Here is a 9,952-nt window from a genome sequence, read left to right as displayed (position 1 = left end):
GATAGTGCTTGCTCCATGCACATGACGGGGCAGAAAGACTTTCTACGAGATTTAAAGCTCTCTCCAAATGTTGGCTATGTGACATATAGGAACAACTCTAACTCACAAATTCGTGGTTACAGAACACTCACTAATGGAAACTTCTGCATTTCACATGTTGCTTATGTAGCTGACTTGAAACACAACTTGATAAGTGTGGCTCAACTCACTGACTCAAGTCGACGTGTGGAATTCTACAAAAAATACAGCTATATGATGACTGAAGACCAAAAAGAATGATTGATAAAATCTCTTCACAACAAAAACATGTACCCTCTCGACATCAACATGATTATCCAAAAACCTCAACTCTGTCTTCTCTCCAAAGCTGTTCCTGACGTTAGTTGGCTATGGCACCAAAGGCTCGCACATCTAAACTTTTGGTATATGAATGATCTTATGTCTGGTGAAATGGTAAGAGGTTTACCTCTTCTCAAGTTCGAAAATGATCATTTATGTGCTGCATGTGAGTGTGGTAAGCAATCAAAGAAGGGTCATCCAGTCGTTATGGAGAAATCTATCTCAGATCCTTTGGAACTTCTACATATTGATCTTTGTGGATCTTCCACTGTAGAAAGTCTTCACCAGAAGAAATACATTCTTGTGATTGTTGACGATTTTACAAGGTTCACCTGGGTTTTCTTCTTGAGGCTCAAATCTGAAACAGCCTCTAAGCTCATCAATTTTATCAAAGGAATAGAAGTTCTCATCAAGCTCCCTGTCAGAAGAATCCGAAGTGATAATGGATCGGAATTTGTTAATTCCACCATTGAGAAATTTCTCACGGAAAAAGGGATCAACCACAACCTTTCAGCTCCCTACACTCCTCAACAAAATGGCATAGTTGAAAGACGCAATAGAACACTTGTTGAAGCTGCTCGATCAATGCTAAACTATGCAAACCTACCACTTTATCTTTGGGCTGAAGCTGTATCAACCGCCTGTTTCACTCAAAACCGAAGCATCATCAATTGACGTCTCAACATGACTCCATACGAAGCCATGAATGGTTGGAAGCCAACCATCTCGTTCCTACATGTTTTCGGTTGTAGGTGCTTCATTAAAAACAATCGTGACCAACCCAAAGCTGATGAAGCTATCTTTCTTGGGTACTCTTCGAAATCCAAGGCTTACAGAGTTCTCAATAGAAGAACTCATGTTCTAAAAGAAAGCTTTGATGTCACCTTTGATGACAACTTCGTTCAAAATTTTGGCCCCTCTCACATCACTACTAACATTTTGGAGTCTGATGCTCCTCCGCCAGGATGTCCTAATCCTCAAACTATCCTCGAAGTTGATTTTGAAACCCTCTTTGGCCCTTCCGAAACCGCCCTTGATTCTGAGTCAAAAGCATCTCCAATTCAAATTATTCATTCGGAAGCCCCAGTTTCTCACAACCTATCCGATCATCTTCCGAGCATGTCACCATTTGATTCTGAACCACTTTAACCTTCTCAGGTTGAGGAGGAGAATAATACTAATCCCTCTCGTGAATCAAATGTGGATGGCTTCCAAGATGCAGCTGCTGAATTCGATGACTCCAATCCAATCAACAATGACGACAACGAAAATTTCATTGAGTTTCCCTCAGATGATGATGTAAATATCTATGGTTCAGAAGTTCAGGTGGAGCATCATTCTCAAATTCAAATCATTCAGGGGGAGCAACTAAATCCTATTGTTGATATTGAATCAACCGTTGCTCAAGAACTTCCCAAATTGCACGTTTGGACCAAGGATCGTCCTCCCAACCAAGTGATTGGAAATCTTAATACTGGGGTACAGACTCGCTCTGCTTCTAGTATCCAAAATGAATGTCATTTCTCAGCCTTCATTTCTAGTATCGAACCAAAATCCATTAAGGAAGCATTGGAGCATGCTGGCTGGATTACACCCATGCAAGAAGAATTTGCTGAATTTGACCAAAACGAAGTATGGACTCTTGTTCCTCCTCCCTCGAACCACCCTGTTGTCGGTACAAGATGGGTATATCGCAACAAACTAGATGATGTAGGAGCTATCGTCCGAAATAAGGCAAGACTGGTAGCTAAAGGTTTCACTCAAATTGAAGGTCTTGACTATGACGAAACATTTTCCCCTGTTGCACGACTAGAAGCTATCAGAATCTTTCTTGCATATGCATCCCACAAAGGTTTCAAAGTTTATCAAATGGATATTAAGAGTGATTTTCTTAATGGTGAACTTGACACCGAAGTATATCTTCAACATCCTCCCGGTTTCATTAATCTCTCATTTCCGAACTACTGCTACAAGCTCCGTAAAGCTGTCTATGGTCTCAAGCAAGCTCCTTGTGCCTGGTACGAGACCCTCACCGACTTTCTCAAATGCTCAGGTTTTCAAAGAGGAATTCTAGATCCAACTCTATTCAGAAGATCAAATGGAAAACATCTCATGTTGGTTCAAATATATGTGGATGACATCATTTTTGGATCCACGGACTCATCCATGGTTGAAGATTTTGCTAACTTAATGATCAAACGATTCCAGATGAGCATGAACAGAGAATTAAGTTTCTTTCTAGGCCTTCAAGTCAAACAAACCAACAAAGGCATCTTCATCTACCAAGAGAAGTATATTTCTGAGCTCCTCAAGATATACTCTATGGACACCTGTGCCTCAGCCAAGGTACCCATGGGCTTCGGTCATAAAATCTTTGCTGACCCCTCGGGTGCTTCTGTAGATGAAAAGAAGTATCGTGGAATGATTGGATCCTTACTTTATCTCATTGCAAGTTGACCGAACATAATGTTCTCAACATGCTTATGTGCCAGATTTCAAGTCAATCAGAAGATGACTCATCTTTTGGCTGTGAAGCAAATTTTCCGATACCTCAAAGATACAAAGAATCTCGGAATTTGGTATCCAACAAATGAAAGTTTCCTTCTGCAAGCTTACTCGGATCCAAACTATGGTGGTCTTCAACTCGATAGGAGAAGTACATCAGGAGGATGTCAATTACTAGGTGGTCGTTTAGTCAGCTGGTCATCCAAGAAACAGAATTGCATTGCTCTCTCAACAGCCGAAGCTGAATACATTGCTACTGCTAGCTGCACCTATCAAGTTCTCTAGATGAAATCTCAACTCCTGGATTATGGTTACCGTTTTCAACGCATTCCTATCTACTATGATTCTCAAAGTGCCATTGCCATCTCTTACAACCCAATCCAACACTCCATGACAAAGCACATTGATATTAGGTACCATTTTATTAAAGATCATGTTCTAAATGGCAATATTGAACTTATTTTTGTTCCATCTGACGATGAAATTGCTAATGTCTTTGCAAAGGCATTAGGAGAAACCAAATTTAATGGTTTTCTGAGCAAAATGGGTATGATGATGCCTGATCGTCAATTTTTTCAAGAGGCATGTTCTCTTTGATAGAAGTATTCAGAGGAAGTATATGTTCTGAACTCATTCATCTTGCTTCAGAACTATTTTTCCTCTGAATACACAGGATCCTTTTACTTGTCTTTATTATTATTTTTTTACTAATTATCCTTTGAGTTTCTTAAGATAAACAGTTTGTTCTCTTCTTCACAACGATCTGGATCGTCCATCAGCAGAATTTAAAAAATGCTTCGGAATTTTAAAATTGCTCTGGAACTTTCAAAATCTCATTCGCAATTTTAAAATTGCTCTGGAATTTTCAATTCTCATCCGAAATTTCAAATTGCTTCCGATTTTCGAAATAAAGTTCAAATTCACTCCGTAACATTTCTCACTCCGGAACTGCTTCAAAAGAATACATTCAGAACCCACCCATATATCTATCGGATTTTTGTCATCCCCGATCCACTCATCCGGAATACCAAAAGGTTTTACACTAAACCGTCAGCATCGGTTACTTTTCGGAATCCTTATCCTTTTCTCATTGAACCTTGAGCCCTGACTGTACCAATCCTAAAAGCAAACATCATATCGTCGGTTGCTATTCTATTTTCAACTTCGAACCACTCAACCTTTCGCGTTCCTGTCACCTCAACTCCAAAAAGGTATAAATTCATTTAATACGACCCGGTTAATTTCGGATCCTCATCATTAGCTTTTTCAACCCGACCCATCTTCCCTTACCTATAAATACTCCTTCAAATCCTCACTTTATCTCTTTACGCTCACTTAACTGCAAATCTCCAAAAAAACCCTCATTGTTCTTCGTGTTCTTCAAGCACTCATTAGGGATGTCAACGGGGGCAAACGGGACGGGGATTGCATCCCCCGCCCCGCCCCCGCCCCCGAAATCTCCATCCTTTCCACCCCCGCCCCCGCCCCCGAATTCCCCTTTTGATCCCCGCCCCCGATTGATTTTGGGCTAACTTATTTGGGCTAAAATAAGTTATTGCTTGGGCTAAAAAAACTATTTTTTGGATAACAAATAGATATTTATAACATAACTTTACGTGTTACAAACAACTTAAAAACATGTTTTTATTGAATTTTTGTACGTAAAAATCATTTCGTTTTTTATTATACTTATATAATTAACATATGTCAATTTATATAATTTATTAACGGGGCCCCACGGGGGTTTCGGGACGGGACTACCAACCCCCGCCCCCGCCCCCAAAATTAAAACGGGGGTTAACATTGCCCCCGCCCCCGCCCCCGTCCCCGATTTTTTTCAACAAATGCCCCCATACGGGACGGGGCCCCCGCGGGATCGGGGTCCCACGGGACTTTTTGACATCCCTAGCACTCATCTCTCTTCAACAATAGAGTCCTCACAAAACCCAACCAAAATCACCTCCACTCCCAGGAAATCAATCGCTAGAAAGAATTCATCCAAAGGTTCTAAAGGTTCATCCTCTTCTGCAGATCAAGAACCCTTCTTGAGAGATACAACTCAACTGTTCTCTCTCAACCCATTGGACTACGATGAATCGATCAGAGTAATGATCGAGTTCATTGCTAACCATCCCATCTCCATCCCACTTACCAAAATCCCTGATCCACCACTACCACTTCATCATCTCCATCGTGCATTCACGAATATCAAGCTTGAAGCTGGCGTTCTGGAAACCACCATCATTGGGGATCACTCTATTCCCATCTACAAATCGACCTTTCTCAAGGCGATTGGAGTCAAACCTAATCCCAAAGGTTTCAAAGTCGTTGAACCTACGAATGAAGAGTTCCAGACCTTTCTACGATACGTCGGATACTCTCAAGATTACTGAGCAAAAGACTTCAAGAAAAGTATTGCCTCTGGGTTATGGACTGCTTTGATGCATTTCATCATACGTGGTCTTTCTGGCAAGCATGGAAGAACAGACACATTGAGCAAGGATTGGTTGAATGTCATTTTCAACATCTACTCCGGACGTGACAACGCAGTTGATCTTCCTGAAGTCTTATTGCAAGACTTCTGCAAGTTTTCCATTAAGAGAAAAGCAAACGAAATTTCAAGCCCTAGATTTTGGGCTCTAATGGGCTCTAAAAGTCAAGCAAGTCTTCAAGGAACCCAATGTTCCCATTTCGGTGAACACTATTCCTCTGGAGGTATGTATTTTCTTCAAACTTGTTAAGGCATATAGAATTCCGAACCAATCCTCATTTGGTCCGGTCAGACGTCTTCCGGACCACATGTTGGCTATTATCCATTCCGATTCTCCATACTTAAAACTGCACTTAGAGACTTCGGTTGTGTTTGACCCAACACAACCTGCCCCGGTCTCTGTTGAATCCACTTCGGAAGAAGCCAACCCTATCGTGTCCGGACCCAAACCTAAAAAGTCAACGAAGAGAAAATCTTCTCCCACCAAACCCTAAGCCAAAAAGAAAACCAAAGTCAGTGCCTCCTATCCACATGAGGACACCCATGACACTCCGGCTGATTCTGGCCGTCCGCACACCCCCCTGTCCACTCATCCGAGGTACCCCTCAATGTTTCAACATCAAATGCACACACACACGGGGAGTCTCCACATAATCCACCCTCACTCTCCCAAAAGGGTGATGCCGGTGTTGATCAAAGTTCCTTGCAGCCCCCTGGAACACACCCACGAGTCACATTTGATAATCCTATTATTTATTCAACACGCACACACTCCAGAACCATTGTTCCGGATCCCAAGCATCCGTAAGGAGTTGTCCCTCCCACTTCCGTTGCCTCAACTGGTCTGATACCCGTAAGGAGTAAAGGACGAACAGGGGTTAATGATCCCAATTGGACAGATTATGTTAACAGGGCTACGTCCAGACGTCCAGATCTCACCAGAGCTCAAGTGGAGTCCACTTTGATTTCAATGAGAAATAGGGCCATTCAGAGCAATTTGCCCTATATTCCTCCTACTGACGCTGATGCTGATGATGAACTCACTTCCATACAACCTCCTATCACCATTCACCAAAGTCCCTTCCATGCTGATCCGGAAGAAGAAATTTCCGAAGAAGTATTGCTGGACACCGATGCCAGGCACATTCCAGAATTCACTTTCAAAGTATCTACCCACTACCAATCCAAACCATCCGGTTCTAAGTCCACATTTGACTTCGGTTCTTCATCCTCCACCACTCCGAATGAGTTCTCTCCCTCAAAACATCAGGAAGATGATGCAACCACCAAACCAGGTCCCTCAGCTCATCCTCACAAGTCCTTTCTACAACATTCCGACTCTGATTCAGAATCATCTGCTGGTGATTATGTTGATCATTTTTCTCTCCTGGAAATTCGGACAACTGTCACTAACACTATGGTAAACGTGTCATCAGTTGAAAACTCAGTTACTCAACTAAGCAACAAACTGGATCAACAAGTTTTCGGACTCAATGCCAAACTTGATGCCATTCTCCACTCTCTTTCAAAATCATCCGGACCATCTGTTGAAGAAAGAGATGCCCAGTTGGACCAATTAATCTCTCTCCGCCTAAAGCACAATGTAGAGAAAATTGACTCAAAATATGATGCTCTAGTCGACAACTACGTCAACACCATCTCTTCCATGCTCAAGGTTCATGACAACCTTGTGTCTGTTACCAACGATCTAATCAAGCAAACCCATGTTCGCCATTAGAAGCAAATTCAACGATTAGAGAAGAAGATCCAGAAGAAGGATGAAATGAATTTGATTATTCAACAAGTCCTCATCAAACTTCTTCATTCAACTTGGAACATTGTTGATGTTCCAAACCAGAAGTTTGATGAGATAATTTCTATTCTCAGTACCACCTTCAAACACCTCTCTGAGCAAGCTCCCACGGCTGAAGCCTATGACATGTTATCTCTTCAACTCACTTCTGACCTTCAGAAAGTCTTCTCCAACTTTGATGATCTCAAGGACTCTCTGTTCCTTGCACCTGTTCGGAGGTTTACCGATGTAAGAGGGGGAGAAGGACCCAGTCACCCATGGAAGCCTTCTACTCAGTTCTCTCTTCGAGATGAAGAAGAATCATCTGATGATGAACTTCATATTCTCTCTGGATCTCCTCATAAAAGTGCCAAAGAGGAAGCAAGTGAACAAGAAAATGAATACGTCCCTGATGACGCTCCTAAGAGCATCCTCGCTCTTCAAGCTCCCAAGTTGGCTATCCCGAAGGTCATTTCTGAAGAACAAAGGAGGATATGGTCCACAGTCGCCTGACCATCCTCACTTCCAGAAGTTTTTGAGCAAGCTGTCAAAATGGCTAAGGCCAAGTCTCTTCTAACAGCTCATGTGTTCCGGGCCACTCCTTCAGCTCAAGCTCATATTCCGGAACCCAAGATTGCTCCAATTGACCAGGGCTCTCCACTCCGGACCCCTGATGACATTCCAGAAGAACCTCTCCCAAATCCTACTCTAGAATTTATAGTTGATGAAAATATGAAGATGGTTATCTCTGCTCTTCATAAAAACAAAGGCAAGAAACCAATGATAACTGAACAACCAGCTTTGCACTCCGGACCTCCTCCCAAACACAAACATGGATGATCTCAGGAGGAAATTAACCAAGCCCTTGAAGAAAGCATCCAGATTCAGGCTCTGAAAGATAATCCTGACCCCCTGCGTGGGATATCTCCTCTTTGTCGTGAAGGCATCCTCCAAGATCACCAAATCACTCCAGTCATGTCCTATGACATTCCCACAAGTGATATTGAGCAACTAGATCTTCCTCTTTCTCCGTACAACAAATATTACACCAAGTTCACTCCACTCCATCCTACAGATCCTCCTGAAGTAATCATCCGAACAGAAAGAGAAAGATTTGATACGTTCTACTCTAAGAATTCCATGCCATTTAAGGACGTATGGTCAAAGAAGAGGATTACTCAGGTCTCAGGCTTCGGAAGAAAAATCCTAATAAAGTTTGAACTAAACTGCCCATTGTTCCGGTTTCACATTTTCGGGAACAGACCTATTCCTCGGACTCTTACCGATGCGGATTTCCCCACCATGAATCTGAACGATATCCTTACCCTAGCTGTATAATTCAGAGAAAATCATAGGGATGACCTCAGTATGGGAGCCTATCATGCTACTCTAAGCTTCTTGAAAGATTATGTTGCAGAGTTCAGCCGAAGAGACTATGAACTTGCTCACCTTTACGGAACAGAACAATTTGTTCCGAAAATTGACTTCATTCTTCTAGAAGCTGAACTCTTTGCTGATGGTCCCATTGAAGAGCTTGTTCTAGGATTTGTCTACACTGCAAGAAAAACCAACAAGAAGGACTGCTTCAGAGTTCTAGACAAACACCTGATCCCTACCAAAGCACTGAAAAAATTCATTTCACATGCATCCGAGTCTGATGCTCCAGAACACATTAAGGCAAAGTTTGTGAGTCATCTGGCATGGTATGTTGAAGTCCGAGATTGGCTGTTCCGAGCCGACACCTTCATCAAGGAAGAAATGAATTGAACTTGATGGATTTCTAAGTTCACTTAGGGGGAGATTGTTGGAACCTGAAAGTGAACCTCTAGCAATCCTTAACACTAATTCTGAAGTGTGTTTGGTTCCAGAGAAGTAGATGCTCCGGAACATGTCCGAAGTTGGAGGAAATGAGCGAAGAAACAAGAAGATAAGAAACCCATTCCGGAATGTCTCTAATGTCCGGAATGCTAGCAGATCTGAAGATGGCTATTTTGTCTCATGTCATTTATTAGATTTGTATTGATGTAACATCTCATAGGACTTAGCTTTTTGTGCTCTTAGACAATTAGAATGTCAGAAATAGTTCTTTTGTCCAGTCCTATGTAAGTTACTTGGTTAATTCGATGTAATACTCTCTCCTATATATATAGGAGCATTCAATACAAATCAATGTTGGATCTTCTCTCTCACTTTTGGCATCTTTTTCTTTATCATATCAAATATATTCTTGTTCATTTATTGATCTTTCCTTGATCATTGTTTACTTATTCATTCTTAATGTCTTGATCATCTGTTGAATTAATTATCTAAGACTTGACTGGTCTTTCTAGTCTTGACTTGAACATCTATTTGTAAGCAGACATTGATCTCAAGCATTCACTCAAGGTTTGAGTTTTCAAACCTTGTCCTTCCGCAAAGATCTTGTTCTCTCAATTGGTATCAGAGCTTGAGTGGTTGTCCTTTGAATCCATAAGATCAGATTATAGTTGGTTGAACTTACCTTGGTATTTCAACCATTTCTGTGTTAAGGATAAAAGTTCTTCTATATACCACTTAAACTTGAAGATATCTTAATTTCAATGGCTGCTTCAAATCCTCAACAAATGATTTCAATGCAAATCGCAAATAGCGTGGGTCTCCACCATAGGTACCTCTTGGTACTAGAGATTGCCCTTATACTTACCCTGCAGAATAGTTTCAAAAGGCAAGATCCTCTGATGACCTACGAAAGCAAGCAGTAAATGAAATAGGTAAATCTGTTACCTCAAATAAATATATCCCTCGAGCTCTCCACGCGACACTCATTCCTACCGCGACTAGAATGT

At 41.6% G+C, this 9,952-nt stretch overlaps 1 protein-coding gene across 1 annotated transcript; it reads left to right on the top strand.

Annotated features, from left to right (window-relative positions):
- The first annotated feature begins 1,023 nt into the window (after positions 1-1,023).
- Positions 1,024-2,796, top strand: LOC145076104 (uncharacterized). Its single transcript, XM_079022102.1, has 3 exons — positions 1,024-1,456; positions 1,556-2,253; positions 2,548-2,796. Exons 1-3 carry the CDS (start codon positions 1,024-1,026, stop codon positions 2,794-2,796), a joined length of 1,380 nt encoding a protein of 459 aa, XP_078878228.1.
- Positions 2,797-9,952: the final 7,156 nt, after the last annotated feature.

This window comes from Lactuca serriola, chromosome 9, assembly GCF_051521515.1.
Source record: "Lactuca serriola cultivar US96UC23 chromosome 9, Lser_US96UC23_V15, whole genome shotgun sequence".
NCBI lineage: Eukaryota > Viridiplantae > Streptophyta > Magnoliopsida > Asterales > Asteraceae > Lactuca > Lactuca serriola.
Note: the sequence above shows the minus strand (reverse complement) of the source record. Positions and strands in the feature narration are given on the sequence as shown.

Coding starts and splice junctions, on each gene's coding strand:
- LOC145076104 (XM_079022102.1), top strand. CDS start 1,024: ATGACTCCATACGAAGCCATGAATGGTTGGAAGCCAACCATCTCGTTC. Junction 1,457..1,555: donor CCTATCCGATCATCTTCCGA/GCATGTCACCAT, acceptor ATGGCTTCCAAG/ATGCAGCTGCTGAATTCGAT. Junction 2,254..2,547: donor ATGGTGAACTTGACACCGAA/GTATATCTTCAA, acceptor AAACGATTCCAG/ATGAGCATGAACAGAGAATT.